Genomic DNA, 21,903 nt, shown 5'->3' on the forward strand with positions numbered 1-21,903 from the left:
AAAGTGCTAAATGGCGCCTATTTGGTGGACACAATTCGAAAAGCTCACTATATAATGTCAATCTGGAAATATCCATATACATAAGTTGTTAAGAATACATGTTCTCATACAGCCTGGTTCCCGGCATCTGCTGCGCTTACGCGCTTTCAGTGGGTTCTGTCATCTAAACAAGTAACTTATGGGTGGTGCGCACAAAACCTTAGCGCTTTAACTTGACATGCGTTGACAGACAAACCCATATTTAAATATTCTCAAACACCAATTTTGGCCCCCAATTTGATAAATGAAAGTAGGTTTTCTACTATAAATGCTTGAATATTCAAAGAAATTTGATTAGACGCGTATTTATACAGCAGAACCAGTTAGAGAGACCGAGTGCGTTCTGTATTACATGGAGTTTTGAATTTTCACAAAAGTTCCGCTAGGCGTCGCTGACACAGTAGACCGCTTCCGATTTTCAGCGCGTTGTTTTCATTTTCTGACATTCATTACAACGATTGAATTTCTGCATCTAAACTATCTCTGTCATTTTTTTAAAAAGATGGATGATGATCTGGGCATTGACGGTGTTGATCCAAGTGTCAGCTTTTTATACAAGACTATGTGTATGTATTTGGGCACACTCAGACAACACTCAGTAGACATGGCATCATGCTTATAATTTGTGAAAACTTAGCAAAATGTGCCTGCCGATTTCTTCGTTACCGTTGGGTCGAGATATGCTGTATGTCACTGAATAGCGTGGATATGTACAAACAGACGCTATATAATAAGATTATTATCTTAGTCTTTGGTATTACGAACGCCAGTCCAATCTTGATAATTACATGGTACCAATTACATATCTATCTGGATTAATGGGGATGGCGGGCCTTAAGTTAAGCCTTCATCGGAGGTCATAACTGATGAACTTTTCAGTCTGCATGGAGGGTTATGTTACTAGTACAGCTGAAGTCAAAGGAATCAGCATAACTGATGTAAACAGGCAATTTCGTACAGACTATTATAATGATATTACCGGAGTGCTTTGCTAACGGTATATTTGTTCTGACCAATATTTTCTAAAGTGATGTAGGAAAGAAGTTTAGATAGGTGACATAATTTTTTTATGGTTATATTTTACTTTGTTGCTCCCTTATGTTTCTGAATTTTATGGCTTGTGCATCCCTACATAATAGGAAATGGTGAATGAGTGACTTTGGTTTGTTTTACGCTACTTTTAGCAATAGTACTGCTGTATCATGGGGACACCAGAAGTGGGCTTCACATATTCTACCTATGTGAAGCGAACGCTGTAACCACTATGCTACCCCTGTGACACTAACCCATTTACTGATAACCTACTCTGAGATCACAGTGTGCTGAGGTTTTCCAGAGCTGGATTGATTTGAGAACATCCATTATCTAATGTCGTCATTAAGTCAAAAAGACATGAAAGTCTGTATTCTGCTATGTTCATTCCTGAAAAAGTTGTTAACCCCCCAAATCTATGAAAGCTATTGGAGATTGTGTGTGGTTAATTGTCAATCTTCCATAATCTTAGCATGTATTTTGTGAACCTTTTCCTCAGTGCTAGCAACTGATGGTCTCTTTGGTCTGGAATAATCTTATATGCTTCAATCTCATCTTTCTTCCCTAGGGAACTTCACTGCCCATGCCTTTGCAGCTGACTAATGTTTAAGAGACTGTTGTAGTTAGCCCTTTTATTTGAGATATTTTGTAGAATCCTGTTTTGTGAATTTTCGTCACTTTAAATTGTCCACAGCTGCCTCATATGTATAGAGGAAGCTTAAATGTAGAAACAAGTAAAGTATTGTGCTCAGTGTTCAGAAATTGATAAAGGAAAACAATCATCCTTTGTAGTTAGTGGTGTAAACATGTTTACTAAATGGTTTCTCTTGTTTTTCAGTTTCCCGAGATCCAAAGAAGAGAAGAGTAAAACCTGTACAAAAACATCTGATACAAGTAGATTTTGGTGGACTTGATGATAGTGAAGAAGACAGTGATTTTGAATTAAACTCTCACAAAGGTGAGGAATTTCATGACGAGTGGGAATAAAATGATGAAATGTTAGCAGCATAATTATGTTAGTGTACACACATTCATCTTGTAAAGACTTTTGGTTAGTCATAAACACCATTTTCTTTTCAAAAAAACTTGTTAATTAATACCAAGCGCTTAAAAGTTGCTAAAAAGCTGTCTGCTTATCTCTTGCCCGCAAACAAAACCGCTGACAGGTTACGTAACTCTCTCGCCAGAGCCCTACAGTGATGTCATAGAAGGAACAGTTTCCAGTTAAATGTATAGAAAATGTGTAGGAAGCTCGTCATTTTGCTGATTTCTTGACGTCACCAAAGACATGCCAAATTGTTGTGTTGCCGTCAATTGTTCTTTGGGGCCGGGTGATGGTGTCACTATGCACAGATTTCCACCAGAGTCCGTAGTTTGTGCTTAAATTGGTTGTTAGTGTGTGCGAAGTGAGCTTTGTGGAAGCCTGTGGTATATACTAAATCGGATGGTTCGCCCCCTACCACGCTTCCAGGATAGGAAGTGGAGTTCAAGTTTCATCGAGTTTATAAAATCAAGACTGCTTACTACACATTGCTGACCAAAAGGATTTTGCATGGATATAACGCTTTCTTCCTCGGAAACGAGGTTATGGTCGAAGTGACAATATTATCGTAAGTAATATTATATTGACCCCTTATATTGACCGATTCCAAGAATGAAATTGTTATGTTATGAGCAAGGTCATGTAAAATCCTAATGTCCATCAATAAAATACATATTTTACTACCAGTAGAAAGTAATTTTGTAAGTCGGTGAAAACAAACTTAAATAGCATTCATCCCAAGACCGGGCGCCGCCATTTTTGAAAATCGTGAAGTCAAATCCATTTGAATTAATGAGAATATGTATGGTTTGTTCTCATCAAGATAGAAAATCAAAAGTACATAAATATGTATTTGAATCATTACCAAAAGGAGTTTGCATGACACAACCTGTAACATAACCTAAGCGAGGTCAGGGTCGAAGTGAAAATACTGCGCGATAAATTTCTTCACTCGCTAAATTTACTTGGTTTGTAACGTTCACTCACCAGTATGTAGACACTTGTCAGTATCCATCTTTATATTTGGTCTCATAATCCTAATTACTTTATAATCATACTTGTATGTATTTTGAAACTTATGCGATCTGCGAATGTGTAACAGGAATGTAATATGTAGACATTTCATAGTTTTCCTATATGAATCATAATTCGCACCCATGCCCTAGTGTATGTCGTCTGCATCATTACACTTAACGACGAAAACAATGATTCTGTTGAAAGCTACGACAACGTATTAAAAACAAAAATGCAAATATTAAAATTAAAGTTATAGGAGCAATGTCAGGCTATTGCCTTCTTCGAGGAATGTATCTATCAATATCCACAAAAACAAGTGATTTATAATTCATCTGCAGATTTCCCAAGTGATGTGTCTTTTAACAGTCTAATATACGAAAACGTGATGTATCGTTTCAGGTTTTTCACATCGCTGTATAGTTTCATTGGTTACCCAAGATAGCACACATGGCAACTAACTGCATAATGTGCGTCATTCTTTTTAAGAAGTTATCTAGTTAGTCAATAATGAGCAATCAATCAATGTATTGGCGGTTAATCCTTTGAAAGAAGGGTGTTGTTTTACATAGACACAGACACGACAGAGTGTATTCAGTATAGATTAGTAATTGTACATACATAAACACTACCTTTTGACAATTCCCCCATTTAAATCCCCATAAAACTAATTAATCAATCAGCGTGTTATCGGTTAATCCTTTGATCAATCCAGACAAAACAAATGCCAAATGGGGGCCTTTGTCGGGTAATCTAAGTGGCGTTACCACTAATTATACCTGTTATAAATTCATTAACTGAGCATCAAGTGAATGATGACAAATAACGTGTAGGTTTATAGCACCTAACATGGATTACAACCTAGCGACACCAAGTGATTTTGACAGATTCGTCTATGAAAACGGGTTGTAACTTGAAAATTAGGCAAAGCAGGAGACAAAACTAAATGATAGTAGATTGTGAGAACATATAGCTTTCATTTTTCTCAACAGTTTTCGCGATTTCAGGTTTGTACAAACCAGTAAACGAAATAATTCAACCCCTGAAATGTAGATGAATACTGCACAGACCCTCATTTCTATACCCACTATTACGTCACGGAGACGTTTGATTGGTTGAAATTTCGTTTGCGGCTGAGAATTTTGCACTGTTGACAAAAAGGTCAATTTAAGGTAATTAAAGATCGAAATGAGCTTTTTTGATGACAGGGTTTCATTTATAACGATGTCAGCAAGTGATTTTGCGTTTGTACCCTATTAGAGTATATGTGACCTTTAAGTACATGTGACAAATTAATTATTACTGTTTTTTCAAGTTACAGATACTTTCTGGTTTCAACACGGTACAAAGTAGTTACAGGTTTGTGACCTGCATGTGACGTCTCATCAAATATGATGTCAAGATATTTGTACAAGTCATTCAACGCATGTGGCTTTCAATAACATGGGGAGTTGCCATTGGTGTTGAATTCTTGATGTTTTGTTATTCGAGACTCAGCAAAGTAGTAGAACAGAGACAGATAAAAGAAATATGATATTTCTGCAGCATATGTCAGTTAAAATTCCTGAATTGAAATTACAAATTTCTAAGTTCTTGCTGGTCCAGTTATATCAGATGTTATGAAGTGATAGCCTGAGATGACAAGGATGTCACTTGCAGCAGCACTGATAAGGAGGAAGATGGTTTTGTGGTTGGTTATACATTATTATCCCCTGCAGATATAGTTGTCACCTTGTCTGCCCGTCCGTCCGTCTGTGGTCATTTTTTTCTGCAGCAACCGTTCCATATTTTTAGACCAAAATTGGCAAACACAACAAACTGAGGCTAAGATTGTAGTGGGGCATGTATTTTGGGGGAGGAGGGGAGGAATATAGTCGACACCTCGTCTGTCTGTCCGCCCGCCTGCCTGTCTGTTTGTAATCATTTTGTTTCTGGAGCATAACTCAAAATACGTTCAATATTTTTAGACCCAAATTGGTAGATATAATAAACTGGACCCAGGGTTGTGCCTTTTGCTATTTACAGATTTTTTGCAGTTTTATTTTTCTTGGTTTTGGACTTAGTCTAATGGGAGGTGTAGGCTTCGTTTTCGGAGCAGAACTCAAAAACGTTCAATAATTTTCTGCAAAACTTGGTAGATATATCAGTTAGAAACTAAAGTGGTGCCTTTTGCTATTTACAAGATTTTGTGATTTATTATTTTTTTGGTTTCCATGGAAACGTTTCGGACATAGTCTCAAAAGTGAGAGGTGTGTTTCATTTCCGGAGCAGAACTCAAAAACTGTTCTATATTTTTCTGCAAAACATAGTAGATATATCAATCAGAACCTGAAGTGGTGCCTTTTGCTATTTACAGGTTTTGGGGATTTATTATTTTCTCATCTTTCATTTCCATGGAAATGTTTCAGACTTTGTCTCAAAATGGGGGGTTGGACTTTGTTTCCGGAGCAGAACTCAAAAATCGTTCAATATTTTTCTGCAAAACTTGGTGGATATGTGTGGCAGACCCCAAAGTAGTACCTTTTCCTATTTACAGGTTTTTGTTATTTATTATTTTCATGGTTTCAGTGGAAATGTTTCGGACTTAGTCTCAAAAGGAGAAATGGGCTTCGTTTCCAGAGCAGAACTAAAAAACCTTTGAATATTTTTCTGCAAAACTTGTTACATACAGTCACAACCTAAAGTGGTGCCTTTTAGAACTTACAGTTTTTTGTGGTATATTATTTTCTTGGTTTCAATGGAAACGGTTCGGACTATTTCTAGAAATGGAGGGATGGGTTTCATTTCCAGAGAACTCAAAATCTGTTCTCTATTTTTCTGCAAAACTTGGTAGATATACCATTCAGAAGCTAAAATAGTGCCTTTTGCTATTTACAGGTTTTTGTGATATCTTCGTTTCTCGGTTTCCATGGAAACAGTTTGGACTTTGTCTCAAAAGTGAGGGGTGTGTTTTGTTTCCTGAGCACATCTCGAAAAGTTCCTAATACCTTTCAGCAAAACTTGGTAGATATATGTGGCAGACCCCAAAGTGGTGCCTTTTGCTATTTACAGACCTTTGTGATTTATTATTTTCTGGGTTTCCATGGAAACATTTCGGACTTTGTCTCAAAAGTGAGAGGTGTGTTTCGTTTCCGGAGCACATCTTGAAAAGTTCTTAATATCTTTCAGCAAAACTTGGTAGATATATGTGGCAGACCCCAAAGTGGTGCCTTTTGCTATTTACATACCTTTGTGATTTATTATTTTCTCTGTTTCCATTTAAATGTTTCGGACTTCGTCTCAAAAGTGAGAGATGGGCTTTGTTTCCGGAGCACAACTCAAAAACTTCTAAATATCTTTCTGCAAAACTTGGCAGATATGTAGGGGAGACCCTAAAGTGGTGCCTTGTGCTATTTACAGAGTTTTGTGATTTATCATTTTCCCAGTTTCAATGGAAACGATTTTGACTGGAGGGATGGTCTTCGTTCCCAGAGCACAACTTGAAAACCATTTCATATCTTTCAACAGATCTGGGCAGATATATGAAACAGATCTTGAAGTGGTGCTTTGTGCTCTTTACAGATATATGGCATTTATATTTTTCATGACTTCCATGGAAATGATTCAAACTTTATTTAAGAAAACAGCAAGTAACTGTCAGATGATTTGTCCTTTAAAATATGTTGGGGCCGGGATGGCAACATGTCATCTTCTGATGACTCTTGTTGCCATTTACAGATTATTGGCATCATTATTTTTCCTGATTTCCATGGAAACGATTCAGACTTAGTCTCAAAAGGGAGGGCTGTGCGGCTTTGTTTCCAGAGTTATGGAGCACAACTCGAAAACCATTTGATATCATTCAACAGATCTTGGCAGATATATGCGATCTGAAGCACTTTGTTGTTTATAGATATATGGCATTTATATTTTTCATGATTTCCATGGAAATGATTTGTACTTAGTCTAAAAAAATCATCAAGTAACTGTCAGATGATTTGTCCTTTTAAATATATGGGGGGCTGTGAGGATATGCCATCTTCTGATGACTCTTGTTCAAAACAACTGTCACGATTGCAGGTTTAGACAAACCTATGAACAAGATAATCTACCCCTGGAAATGTACATAAATACTACAGCAACCCACACAGGTGTACCTCATATTACAACCCGGTGCCGCTCCCCTCTGATTGGTTGAAATTTCGTTTGCAGTAGAGAAATGTACACTGTTGATTTAAGGAGATTACATGTCAAAAGAAGTAGATTTTGGTGTCTTATCTTTTTCTTGGTTTCCATGGACACGAATCAGACTTAGTCTCAAAAGGGAGAGACGCTTCGTTTCCAGAGCACAACTTGAAAACTTATTATCTTTCAGCAAAACTTGGCAGATATATGAGGCAGACCCCACAGTGGTGCCTTTTGCTATATAAAGGTTTTTGTGATTTATTATTTTCTCAGTTGCCCTGGAAATGTTTCGGACTTAATCTTAAATGGAGGGACGGGCTTCGTTTCCGGAGCACAACTTGAAAACTTGGCAGATATGTGATGCAGACCTGAAAGTGGTGCCTTTTGCTGTTTGCAGATTTTTGGTGTTTTTAACCGCCCAGCATGATAAAGTCGTCACCTTGTCCATCCATAACATAATAATTTTCTTTTCGGAGCATTACTAAAAAAAAATTCAATATTTTTATCCCAAATAGGCAGACATAGCAAACTGAAGCTAAGGTTGTACCTTTTGCTATTTACGGATTTTTAGCATTTTGTTTTCTAGGTTTTTATGGAAACAGTTCAGACCACAGACGCTCACTGCGGGTCCGGAAAAAATCGATAAACTAAGTCCGGTGTACTATCCAACCCCCTTACTGTATAAACTAGAAAGATGCATCACCAAAACTAGATCGTCGGCGACATGCTTTATGACCCCCGGGAATCTGATTGGTTAATAATGCAAACTGCAACTTCACGTGGGTGTCTGTGTGTTTTGTACACAATAGTGTTAGCCAATCAGATCCCTGGACCTAGGTTTGACGACCTAGTTTTGTATACTTCCGGCACAGCAACTCGGTCTTTGGCGATTTTATAAAAAGCAACAAGTGCATCCCCTCGAAAGGCCTGTGCACGTGCCTCCCACACACATCAGAAAATGTGGACAGAAGCTTCAGATACTCGTGAGAGTTTTGAAATACGATATATTCAATGAAGAGTGCAAAATTGTCCTGTTTTCGATCACGTTGCCGTGATTTGGTGATGCACCTTTATAGTTTATATAGTAAGGGGATTGGATAGTAAACCGGGTCTTGGTTTATCGATCTTTTGGACCCGCGGTGGGCGCCTGTGGTTCAGACTTAGTCCCAAAAGGGAGGATCATAAAATTGACATAATGCTTTGTTAAATTTCAAAGCCGGCATATGAAATGATTCAAGATTAAGTAGCATCGGACAAGTGTAGTGATGTGAGTATGTTATTTGCAGAGGGCCACAACAGTGACAGTGGTGAGGAAGAAAGTGACAAGGGATCCAAAGTGTCGAGTGAATCCAAAGACGTAGCTTCAGAAGCAGAAAATGCTGAAGATGGGGACGAAGAAGAAGCAGCAGCTGAGGGGGAGGCAGAATCATCATCAGAAGATGATGATGATGATGACAATGGTGATGATGATGACAGCAATGATGAAAGCAATGATGAGAGCTCTAGTGACAATGATGAAGATGCAGACAGTTCACGTGAGGAACCAGCTTTTAACTTTTTCGGGGATTATGATGAAGACGAGGATGAAGATTATGTTCCCAAGAAGAAAGATAAGCAAAAGAAGGCCGCAGTAGATACAGTCGTTAAATTGAAGTTGCCAGAGGCCAAGGTATGTTGATATTTATTGTTCTGCAAAATGAATTAAAAATACATTGTTTTTTGTTGTATTATAATTGAGGGGACAGAATGCTGACAGATTTAGGTGTTTTTTAGTCACACATGAAATGTTTCTGAGTGTTAAGTCACACTTTCACCTCAGGTTTGATTCAGTTCTCAGAACAAACAAGCTCCACAAAAAGCTGGCTACCCAATTACTGACTTCCCTTATGTTTTATTAGAGGCAGATTGATGACAAAGCTTGTGTTCTTTTTATGGATGAGCTTCAATATGTCAGTATTTGCCCAGAAGTGCAAATCTTGTATATTTAACCCATTGTTCAGGTTAAAATATGCACAAACAATAATCACTGAATCACAGAAGACCTGAATAATTACTCACATTTTCAGAAAAACATATACTCTTCAACTCTTAATCTGTTAAATCCTTTTCTTTAGGCGAAATCATTTTGTAACTGAACACTATGATAACAAAAGTTCAGTGATTGTGATCAGGGAATTCCATTCTAGCTAAATGTAGATACAGACGTGATATTTATGCCAGTCAGCTCATTGCTGCCTAGAGGGGCAGCATAATTGAAAGGCTGTCCTAATCATTTCCTGGCACACTTGTTGAAAAGTCTATCAAGAAACAATCTGTTCTGTTATTATAAGAAAGAAAAAAAAACCTCATGATACTGCTTATGTAGACATCACCTAGCAATATAATTGTAAGTACTGAGCCAAAGCTGTCACAGTTTTTGCAAAACTATCTGCATATGTTTGACTACAGTTTGTGGGACATGATTTACGGCATGTACAAATGCTGGAATGCAAATTCCATTAGCATCAAGATGCAGAAATGATTAAAATACTACGTTGATTTGATTTGATTTAAACATATTTTATTCACGAAGAAAAGGATTGGGCACAAGTTATCCAATTTAGAAAAAAAACCTCTCCCTCTCACTACGTTAATCAGACATGAAGCATACAGTGATCATGTCAATTAAAATATTGGAAAGTCTCATATTTTTAACCTTTTATTTCCTGAATTTTGTGTTATAACAAACCGTGAATACTAACAGTCAGCTTGATTAGATTAGTAGTCAGTGTCATTAGTCTACATATTTCCCTTTTCCAGCTGTTTTTGACAAGTGTACAAGATCACAATTACACATTTACCCTTTGTCATTGCCCCAGTATGTAGTCGATGCCTTTTCCGTCTGTCCTCCTGTCCATCCGTCTGTAATCATGTTGTTGCTGAAGAAAGCATTCAGTGCTTTTTCAGCAAAAATTGGTAGATATTACAAACAGAAACTAAGGTAGTGCTTTGTGCAATTTACAGATTTTTGTCATTTCTAGTTTTGTTGGTTTCCATGGAAATGATTTGGAATTAGTCTAAACGGAGGGGTGGGATTTGTTTCCTGATTGTAACTCAAAACACGTTCAGTATTTTTTTGCCAAACTTGGTAGATATACCAAACAGATCCTAAAGTGATGCCTTTTGCTATTTACAGATGTTTGTGATTTATTGTTTTTCCAGTTTCTATGGGAAGGTTGGATTTCATTTCCAGAGCACAACCAGAAAACCTTTAAATATCTCCCAGCAGCACTTGGCAAATCACAAAGTGATGCCTTTAGCTATTTACAGATTTTTGTCTGTAATTACCTGTAATCAGTGTGATTACCATCAGGAAAACAATTCCATCTTAGTCTCCAAAAGGAGTGACAGGTTTTGTTTGTGGAGCAGAACTAGAACAAGTAACTGTCAGATGATTTGTTGTTTCAAATATGTGGGAGCTGGGGGGATATGTCACCTTCTGATGATTCTTGTTTACACTGGTTGTACAACTCCTCGTGCCGTTACTGATGTTGTGGTCTGGAAGCTTGGATACGTAGAGCTGTATTGGCATGCACCTCACTTTTGCAGTTTGAGTGACTTTTGGTATATTGATGCTCATGGTGCCAATCACTGGATTGGTCTGGTCCAGAATCTGCTAGTAACATGTTGCCATCAGTGATTTGGAACATTTCTGCTTGTGGTGTTAAATAACAAACAACATGAAGTTGTATGTCAAAAAGCCTAATTAAGGCTGAGAGTGAATATTTCCTGTGAACTGAACCTGCTGTTGTTTCCAGTTGTGTAGTGTTCGCCTGTTGTCTTCTGTAAACAGTCTGTGACACTTTGTTAATGTTGATGACTACAAACCAAACGATTCATTTCAGCTGCCACCAGTCTCTGAAACTCAGCTGAAAGTCAACCATGGCCACATTAAAGTCCTCATTTGTTGTGTTTGTCTCTCAGACACAAAGTACGTATCTGACATATTATGTCCTGAATTGTCTGTACAAACGATTCTTTTTTTTCTCATGATCTATTTGTAATTGTTTTGTGAAATTGGGCCTAGTGAGTAAGTGAATGCTAAGTACATTCATTATCAGTTCCTTCAGAGTGTTTTAATGGCTGTTTTGTTTGGACAGCTTTATACATTGAGTTTAGTTATAACAGACATCTACTAAATTAAAATGCTAGATACATGCAGAGCAGTTTTTGTTCACAGATTTAGAATTAATTAGTTCAATGCAATAAAACATATAAAGAGATTTTTATTTAACTGTACTTGATTCACCGACTGGCATGGTGAGTTTCTCATATCGTCACCTGATACAAAACTTTGGTCGACTTACCTACTTAACACATCTTGCGCCTGGAAAATAAATGCACTTGATTCTTGCAGGTATTTTTAGTCTGAATGTTTGATTATGAATAGATCAACATACAAAAATTGTCTTGTCAAGATAAAACATTGCCTTAAAAGCCATGTTTGTTTCAAGTGTGGTAAATATCTGCTTCTTTACATCTACTGAGATGATATATAGCATCACAATAAGGTTAATTTTCCACTAATCTTTCAGTGCTGACGATGATGAAATAGTGGAATGTGACAACTGTGGTGTGTCGGTACATGAAGGTAACATGCCTGGCTGATTGCTTATAACCTTAACAGATTTCTTATTAGGACATCTAAGTGACGTTATATGTAATACCGATACAGTTTTGGTAGCCTGAATTCAAGTTTTGTGCCAGATCTGAGTAGGAGATTTATCATGTTCCTGTCATGGTTGGTAGTGTCATTCGAAGTATCTTGTTCATTTATTGTCTGTCATGTCAGGTGTTCAGGTGGTTTGTTGTCAGGTGTGAATTTCTTAGTTTGTCATGTTAGGTTTGTGATCAACCTTTGCTTATTCTGACAGTCATGGTTGTAGTATATTGTTGTTTATTCCAGGTTGCTATGGTATCAGTGAGAGTCAGTCTGCTGCCAGTACCGAGTCATCTGCAAGCACGGAACCATGGTTCTGTGATGCTTGCAAGGCTGGAGTGAAACCTGTATGTTTTCAACATATATGCATCAAGTGAATTGCATATTCACAATATTTTAAGGCTTCTGTAACGTCTAAACGTTTACTTTTAGGGTTATGACATTCACCTCTTGACTAACCACAAAGTGCATGTTATGGTGTACAGAGATTCCAAAGTACTGGTTATGTTGACAATGTCTTAAGTATTTGAACACTCGTTGTGAATTATACTGATATGCTGTGGACATAGGTTTCAAGGCCATGTTTTCTTTTGACAGCACTGCGAGCTGTGTCCAAACTTTGGTGGAATATACAAGGAAACAGATGCTGGCAAGTAAGAGCAACCTCTACTGAACAATATGAACATCGAGATACACATTGATTCCAAAAGCAGATAACACTACTAACAGTTCACCCAAAGAAGGGTGCAAGAATCTAAGTGCAGTGCTTGCTTGCTCACTCATTCACTCAATCACTCAATCACTAGTCAGAATTGTTTCCCTTAGTGTTAGCTTGGCAGAGTTGTTTCCCTTAGCTGTGTCTGGATCTTTGGTCATTTTCAGATTTGGCCAAATGGGTACTGCAGGTGCTATTTTGATAACATTTGTATTTCTACTATTGCTGTTGCAAGTTTTTCCTACCTCTTGTTCTTTTCTTTCAAAGGCAGAGTGGAAACAACCTTGAACAAAATGTATATACCATCTTAGCAAATGATTCAGGATCCTGACAGGTTTGACAAGTCACAGGGAAGAGTCTGTCTGACGCTTCAAAATGATGACTTTCTGACATCACCAATCTACTTGTAACTTCCTACCCCTTTCATGCTGATCAACAACTCTGATATATGATTCTGGGAGACTCTTACATTTCATTGATCAAAATGGAGGCATATAGACTTCCGATCCAGAATGGTCAACATAAAACGTTAACTATAAATTGTAATTAATGATACTTATCCTATCACACGTGATGGAGATTCACCTGACCGACTGCTACAGAGATTACCCCGCAGGTTCGGCCCCATGAGTAAGGGACTGTAGGGAGTCACGTGGTCAGCCAAGGCAAGATGTACGCTTTGCTCTGGATTCTGATAACTAGGGATTGGAAACTCGTTCAAAGTTGTTTCCACTCTGCGAACAAAGGCAAAGAAGGATGTGATAGAATAAGTGTTATGAATATACATTATTTTTCCTTATCCTGACTCATGCTTATCATGCTTATCTCCTCCCTCCATGTGAAGATAGTGGAACATGTGAAATCCCTTGAAGTTCACTTCTATTTGAGCATGTACAATACACTCGCCCACTGAAAACCTCTCTTTCCCCTCAAATCGTTCACAAGCCCATGCTTGTTGCTCTCTCCTTCATTGCTCGATGAGGATGGTTGGAGGCACTTTGGGTCCTGATACAGCTATAAGTTTTGCTTATATTCCGGTCCTGTAAACTAAATTGTGTTGTATTCAGTTTTTGGATTGTAATTACTACTGTCATGATGTAAATCATTGTTGAAATTTATAAATTTTCATATGTTTTTGTACAGGCTTTCTTCAACTTAGACTTGGTCTTAGTTGATGAAGTCGTGCAAACCTATTTGTTCTTCCCGTTTGCTGTGAACTTTTATCTGATTCAGAATTTACATTATATTTATTATCCACTGCCGCGCAAAGCAGGGGACACAGTATTAGGCCCTGCCCATCCGTTTGTCTGTATGTACGAATTGGAATATCTTAAGAACCATTCACTAGATTCTTTTTGTATTTGGTACCTAGGTTCATCATAATAAAAGACAGGTCTCACCTTCATTTCAAGATCACAAAGGGACTTTAACATTTAACCCTTGATATTGAGTGAGATATCTCAAGAACCCCTGTCTGCATCCCCTTCTTTACTAGATGTGGATTCATGCAGGCATGTGCGAAGGCATTCACTAAATGGCAGTCGTTTCAGGGATACACTTAGACAGGAAGATCACAATGATGTTTGATGCATGGACATCGTTCCTCACTTGCAAATGCATTCGTGCAAGGACAGAGGTGTTTCAATGGACAAAGTTCGGCGTCTTCGATTTACATCACTGGAGGAAGAGCTCTTCTCAGACTCAGAGATCGCGTTGTGGGTTATGAAAGGATGGGACCTCATCTTTCCTTTGAAGGACTCCAACGAAGATCATACCTATAAGATGAATAATGAAGACATCGACACATTGACATTTCCTCTGATTGCGCCGATATTTACGATCCCTGAAACTTTGTCAGTGGCCTTTCAGATGGCGACTGAGTACCAGCACTCGTCAATTCCCACTACATCACATGGAGCCCTTTATGAGAGCATCTGACGTAGATGAGGCCTACAACAGTGCAAGCTCATCAGTGAGACTCATAACAGATCCTACATGGAGGATAAGTTACTGACTCATCTGAATACAACCACTTGGTGTACCTTCTTCTGACTTGTCCATGGAATCTACTACGCCGACAAGGATTATTATCAGTGCCTTCTTGGGCCAACAACTTTGCTAAACCCTTATGTCAGTTCCTTCTTATCAGCATCCACAGTAATCAGTGCCAGAATTTAGGACGTCGCTAAATCCGCCGCCAAGGACTCCAGGGAAGTAATGATGATAAAGGCGATTGACACTTTGTCTGCTGTCCTCAAACAGACATCTCAACATTGCTTCAACAAGTCAAAGTTTTCCAGGCTCTTGGAGAGATAGAGACAAGAAGTACAAGGCAAGTGCTCTTTTCCTCGCTGAACTGGAGGAAGCAGCTGCTCCCATGGAACAGAACATCATGCGAGGGGTGCTAAAGGAGGAAAGCGCTGAAGATCAAGTTTGGAACAACTGGAGTTTTCCACCCCCAGCCGTTCCTGTACAACCTGCACGAGTGAGTGGATGTCCACAACACTACTGAAAGAATTGGAGACTTCTCAATGATGATTACACCATGAGCATCCAAGAGACGGCTACAAGATACTGCTACAGGCTTCACCACTGCTCACAAGAGACCCAGCACTCAGGGTCAACGAGACAAGTTAGCCGATGCCATATCATCTCTACTAGAGAAAGGCACAGTTGAAGAACAACACCTGGATTGACTAACACCAGGATTCTACTCCCTGGTTTCTGAGACCCAAGAAACAGTCCAAGGAAAAGTTTTGACTTTATACAACATGAAGTTGTTCAATAAGGATTATCTACTGAAACCAGAATGGTTCCTAAGTTCAGAATGATCCATCTACTACACCTGCCTGACACCAGAACAGTTCAGAATGATCCGACAACCACAACTACGGCATCTCATCCATCCAGTGGATTATGTAGCCAACATCGATATACATGAAGCCTACTTGCGCATTTCGTTTCATCTGGACTCCAGGAAATATCTGTGCTTCCTATTCAACGGTCAGCACTACCAATGGTCGGTCCTACCATTGGGAATATCTTCAGCCCCATGTCTATTTTCTCGAGTCACCAAGCCCATCGTCACCTACCTACATCGGCAGGGACTTACTTCGCAGTGCCTATTACCTGGACGACGTCCTTCAAGCTCATCACGAGACAGGTGAACTCAGACTACAGTTAGACTTGAGCATCAGGCCGCTAACTCAACTCAGATGGCTTGTGAATATACGGAAGTTGGAATTAAAGCTGCATCCTCTGGATTCGAGTCATCACTCCGTTGAACCGTATCGTCATTTCAGAGGATTGGTGTGTCATAATTGAAACCATTATAGAACAAGCTCTGCTCTACCACTACAACAGTGGCAATGTCTACTCGGTCTGCTCACATCAGCGCATGATTTGTCCAGACGAGGACATCTACAATTACATACATTACAACAGTTCCTTATTCAGCATCTCAACACCTTGGATTGGATAGCTCTGCCGGACAACTTGAGACCAAATCTACCATGGTGGACTCACTTATCGAATGTCTGCGCAAGGACTTATCTGCTAGAGCTGGTCTACAGCAACCATGTCTACGTAGATGCGTCGCTGCAAGGTTGGGGTGCTCACCTGGACAGTGAGGTGGCAGCAGGAACCTGGATAAGCAGTGAACACATTCAGCATATCAACCACTTGGAGATGAAAGCTGTTATCAGTGCAGTATGTCATTAGTTGACAGCATTGAGGAACAAACTACTGATGGTTCATGCAGACAACTCCACAGTAACGTTCTTTATAAGCAAGCAATGATCAACACGTTCTCACACACTGCTACTGCAGTGACATCTTTGACATCGCTGCTGACTTGAACCTCTACATAAAGGCATGTCACATCCCAGGTGCACGCAGTGTCATGGCTGACGTGCTGTCATGCCCACTATAACCACCTCCAACAGAATGGATGCTACATCGAAAGACGTTTTGACTCATCACTCAGACATTCAGATCTCTGCAAATAGACATGTTTGCCACAAAGTTCAACAAGCAGATACCAACATTCGTATATCCAGTGCTGGATCAGTTAGCATGGGCAACAGACACAGGTCAGCTTGTGGGAAGGGCTTAACTCTTACTTAAGTGCCTAAACTCCAGTACTACTCCCAAAAGTCATCGGAAAGATAAAACAGACGATGCTGATACAACTGATTCACATCTTCTTGGCAAAGAACTTACTCATGCCTTCACACACCAAACAAGCACATGGCAGTCCGTCATTGTTCCAACTTTACGTCTGGGTCGCATCAAGGCCTGCCTAAAGCATCTAGGCTATTCTTCTAGAGTGGCGAAGACAGTCACCCGAGCTCCATGTAGATCTACCCGCACTTAATATGACGATAAATGGATGAGGTTTGCAAGATACGCTAGAAAGAATACACTAGGCTTCACTGCAATAACGGCCACACATCCTCAAGTAGCGTGCTACATGTCATTTACAACATACCAGAGGATTGACAGGCTCTACACTCTTGACATACTTAGCGGCACTCGGCTCTATTATGATCATGAAAACAGGGATCAAGCTGTCTGAACTACTGGAACTACTCACCTTACTATGATCATTCAAACTGGAAGACTAGCTAAGCAGATTTAAGGCTCCGGCTTGGGACTGAATGTCATACTACAACACCTCAAGAGTGAGGTCTACGAGCCTATAGACCGGAACTTGTTTGATCTATTGACACAGGAAATGCTGTTTCTGCTTGCCCTAGTTGCAGTGGCACGGATGTCAATGCTCTGGACTCCAGTCTTCGTGAGATTGTACATCTAGGACTGAGATGGGATTTCATCACCTAAAATCAACTGCCTGAACAGCTGGACAGACGATTCCACATATCGGCATTATCTGCAGTCGTCGGGCCACATGATACACAGGATATATCAATATGCCCAGTCAGAGCATTGAAATTATATCTACAGAGAACCAAAACAAGGAGACGTTTCAAGCGTCTATTCATCCCATTATCTGCTGAGAATCTTATGGAAGTATCCTGCAACACTGTCTCAGTATTGTTAGGGTTAAGAATTTACCGTGACAAACGATGTAAGAAATCTCCTTGTGAACCAGCAAAACAGACCAAAGACCAGTCATAAACATTCAAATTATGTATTATTATGCAACGAGAACAAGGGATACAAAGTCACAAGTCAATTTGACAATACTGATTTCAGGTACAATTCAAGAGAGTCAAAATCTAAGTCAATGGATGAGAAGATATAATATAGCAAACTCACCAAAGTCTCAGTACGAGAGATTATCAACTATGCAGAATGTAAACACAGCGATCGTTCTGACAGCGGATAATGTAGGTCATGCGTTGACGGGTTTTGATGATCAAGCGTTGGCAGTGATGTATATCCTCCAGGTAATATGAATGAGTGTCGCCCTCAACATGGCAACCAGCCTTTATAAATATACTCAGTCATTTCCTGAAAGTTTGGGCACTTACGAACATCGTCAACACTGCAGAATGCCCTCAAATAAGTTTCCCGGAAGTAGACACATAGAAAACTAGGAGCAGATAAAAACCAGAATCCTAAAAGTGTTGACCTGCTATTTAAACGAAATGTGACTTATCATAATTATTATTCAAAACACTAAATGTTGTGACCCAATTATAATTTTTATTTAATTCATAACAAAATATACAGAAAATACACACTCATAACAGTATGGATGAGAGCCTCTATACTGAGGGCCTACAAAGCAGCAGGACTTGAACCTCCGCGAGCTTCCAATCCACACGAAGTCAGAGCCTTGGCGTCGACACTTGCTCTATATGGAAACTGCTTGCAAACAACTATAATTGATTTCTGCTTTTGGAAATCAAATACAGTGTTTACCAACCACTACCTATGGGACATTGCTTACGTCGGATTCTGTAAGCATAACAAGCATGAGTCAGGATAAGGAAAACTATGTAATTTTCTGAGTATTTTATACTTATCCTGTTTCACAGCGTCAAACCTTCCCAACCACCCTCTCAGGCATGCAGAATTCACAGTAATTCTTGTGTAGGAGATTTTGGAGAGAAAGGCAAGCATGGCTGGTCATGTGACCATATTGGTGAGAAAGGGAGGCTTCCAGTGGTTGAGAATATTGTATGTCCGCTTTAATTAGGAGGGATTTCACTATCTTCGCATGGTGGTAGGAAATAAGCATAATAAACATGAGTCAGGATAAGTATAATATATCAGTTTTATTCAGAAAATTGCATTTCTAGCTAAAGCCTTCTTTAATATAAACTTTTCTTACTTATTGACTCTTTTTGCTGTAGATGGGTGCACCTTGTGTGTGCTTTGTATACCCCTGGTGTGGCGTTTGGAGATGTTGACAAGCTCAGTCCTGTCACGTTGTTTGAGATGCCGTATGTGCGATGGGGAGCAAGGGTGAGAGGAAATTGTATGAAAATATTGAGTAAAATCAACTTCACTCTTAAAAGACAAATATGAAATATAGTAATAACTATGTTGTGGGTGGTCAGAGTTAAAACCCTGTAATTGTGACTAATTGTTATGGAGCTTTAATGTACCTGATGTTATTACAGGAGTGTGCTCTGTGTGAAGATGCTCGGTTTTGCCGGACTGGCGTGTGTATTAGCTGTGATGCTGGCATGTGTCGAACATACTTCCATGTCACCTGGTAGGTGCAGATGTGCAGGATAATTCAAGCCACTATAAATATATCTGGGTTGGAATAATATTTACTAGATCTATGATTCCCCTGCCATTTGGGGAATAATAAATCTTTTAGATTTTTCCTGAAGGAACATTACTCTCATAATATTTTCCATCAAGAGAATTTAGCAAAGGGGAATGAATCTTCTAAGCACGAACTCATATGTTTAGGGGTTTGAACTTTCCAAAGTACTGTTAATGTACTACCTTTGTAATTTCTTATAAGGGTCATAGCATTGGAAAGTTTATATATTTCAATACTGTTGCAAGTTGCCAAACAATTATCATTCTAGCACTTAGCATTTGGAAGAACATGTGTAAATAACGTTATTGTCTTAGATATAGCAAAGCCTTGTTTGTAATGATGTTTCATTGCTTCTTTCTCTTTTATGAAAGTGTCATTGTATTTAACTTCCATGCAGTTTTGATGATTATTGGATTATTTAGATTCTAATAATGGTGGTTGTGTATGTTTCAGTGCTCAGAGAGAGGGTCTGCTGTCCGAGGCTTCCCCTGAAGAAGTAATGGTAGTACAATTGTCAGGGTGGGATTTAGCTCTTCCATGTTGCACCATGCTACTTGTTACTAGAATGTACACAGTATTAGGGTAATTCAACAACATGCTTTCAGCAAGATATCCGCAATCTTCAATTGGGCCTTTGGACAGGAATAGATTGGCGTACACTTTAGTCAATATGAGAGTTAAAACTGGTGCAAAAAGAGCAGTAAATCTCACCCTGAATTGTTTGTTAAAAACCTGTTGTATGTTGTGCACTATAAATAGCAACTGTTCCTTCATGTCTCTCTGCTGTATACTCATACTGGGCTGAGAAAACGTGAAAGTGTTACAAGCATTAAGAGAAACAACTTTAGCAATATCTTTTCAATTGTCAGTACTCCACAGACCTGTTAACCCTGTGGTTTTTCACAAGACTAGGGGACACATGGCTATTTTGTGTCATCTTATGACATCAGTCTGTGTGCAATCATATCAGTGAACACAGCACGCAGATGTGTCAAGGACGTTTTGTGAACACAATGGTATCTGATGTTCAAGGCATGTTATATATGTTTAGACCTGATTACTGTGAAGCAAGAGGAGTAATTAGCAATGACAAAGGCAATTGATGTCAAGTTCTCTGGTCAGATAGCATGTGTTAGGTCAAGTAGATGGGGATGGCTCAAGTTTTGAAAATGTAATTTCAATATTGGTTTCAGTTTATTTCAATACAACAATATAATTAGATTTATATGAAATAGATATGTAAATTCTACTCCAAAGTAGTATGCTTACTTCGAACTCTTCAGTGGCTGAGGCTGATTTAGCAGACTTTCCTTCTGGTTCATATATGTAACTGTGTTACCTTTCAGTGTTTTGTTCCAGGACATAGCTGACCCTTTCTTTGCTTACTGCAAACTCCACGCAGACAAGAATTCTGCCCGTGCCAAGAGACGCAACTGGCTTGCCATCCAGTCTCATGTCCGGCGCCATTCGGACAGAGTTCTGGAAGATGAGAAAGAAAAGGTGGAACATTCCGTTGAGTATAAAGTAGCATCTCAGTGTCTGATGTTGTCTGGTGATGTCATGTCTGAACCTAATCTCACTTCAGTAGTTCCTGTAAGGTAAAGGCCTTCAATCATCATCAACAGTTGGAGTCAAGCAAGCTGCGTGTTCAGTGTTGCTAGTAATGTATATGTTCTGTGTCTTTTTTCAGGCAAGATTTCATAGGAAACTTAACCGGCATCGACAGAAGTATGCCATTGCAAAGTCAAGGAGGCCGCCTTCCTGGGGTATGTGTTGGAAGAATGGTCGATAATGTTTTGACAAATGTACAAGTATATGGCTCATTTTCAGCCATTTCAGTCATCAGAACTGAACACTGTAAACTTCTGAACAGTATTATATGTATAGTATTTCAATTCCAAAACATCTGTTGCATTTGTGTGGTTTACATACATCATGTCCAGAAACATTTGTTTTTGTCATCTCATCAAATGGTATTGTTTTTGAGCAGTTCCAACTCAAAAGTTAGTGAGATTCCTGACATCAAGCCCTTCAGCAGTAAGGAGAATGTTGAAAAAAGCTGAACTCATGGGCGTCATAACTCAGGTGAGTGTTTTGCATTAAAACATACGAACAGAAAACAATTGTATTTGATATTTTTGTACATTTAACCTTGATTCTAGTTACAGCTTCTTTACATGCTTGTTCCAGGTTCATAACTCGTCCCATGGTCATGAGAAACAAGAAACTCGGAAGAAATTACACATTGCTCCAGCTCTAACTTCTGAATTCATTGGCTACTATCTTGGTATGTGTTAGAATTTAGACTTGTGGGAATTTCTGACTGACAGAGTACGTGTCTGAGATTGTAAGAGGCTTCCCAGTGAACTGACTTGTCAGACTTTGTGGCTCGTTCAATGTCATATCTATCTATTCCTGCTGGGTAGGTGATTGCTCACAACATCAGCCCT

At 39.0% G+C, this 21,903-nt stretch overlaps 1 protein-coding gene across 17 annotated transcripts in view; it reads left to right on the forward strand.

Moving 5' to 3' along the window:
- Positions 1–408: 408 nt before the first annotated feature.
- LOC137298111 (PHD finger protein 14-like) overlaps positions 409–21,903 on the forward strand; it is a 30,472-nt gene continuing 8,977 nt past the window's right edge. For 5 of the 17 annotated variants that reach the window (XM_067830206.1, XM_067830192.1, XM_067830195.1 and 2 more), the window contains exons 1-14: positions 430–605; positions 1,910–2,029; positions 8,578–8,960; positions 11,176–11,261; positions 11,866–11,921; positions 12,237–12,337; positions 12,588–12,643; positions 19,029–19,140; positions 19,299–19,393; positions 19,907–19,955; positions 20,813–20,965; positions 21,144–21,219; positions 21,444–21,538; positions 21,644–21,740. In XM_067830206.1, coding sequence (XP_067686307.1) covers positions 542–605; positions 1,910–2,029; positions 8,578–8,960; positions 11,176–11,261; positions 11,866–11,921; positions 12,237–12,337; positions 12,588–12,643; positions 19,029–19,140; positions 19,299–19,393; positions 19,907–19,955; positions 20,813–20,965; positions 21,144–21,219; positions 21,444–21,538; positions 21,644–21,740 — 1,543 coding nt within the window. In that variant the 5' untranslated portion in view covers positions 430–541. Of the gene's footprint in view, positions 606–1,909; positions 2,030–8,577; positions 8,961–11,175; positions 11,262–11,865; positions 11,922–12,236; positions 12,338–12,587; positions 12,644–19,028; positions 19,141–19,298; positions 19,394–19,906; positions 19,956–20,812; positions 20,966–21,143; positions 21,220–21,443; positions 21,539–21,643; positions 21,741–21,903 lie in introns of all 17 variants that reach the window. The other 12 variants (XM_067830193.1, XM_067830197.1, XM_067830208.1 and 9 more) reach the window with 5 other exon arrangements.

This window comes from Haliotis asinina, chromosome 10 (assembly GCF_037392515.1).
Source record: "Haliotis asinina isolate JCU_RB_2024 chromosome 10, JCU_Hal_asi_v2, whole genome shotgun sequence".
Lineage (NCBI taxonomy): Eukaryota > Metazoa > Mollusca > Gastropoda > Lepetellida > Haliotidae > Haliotis > Haliotis asinina.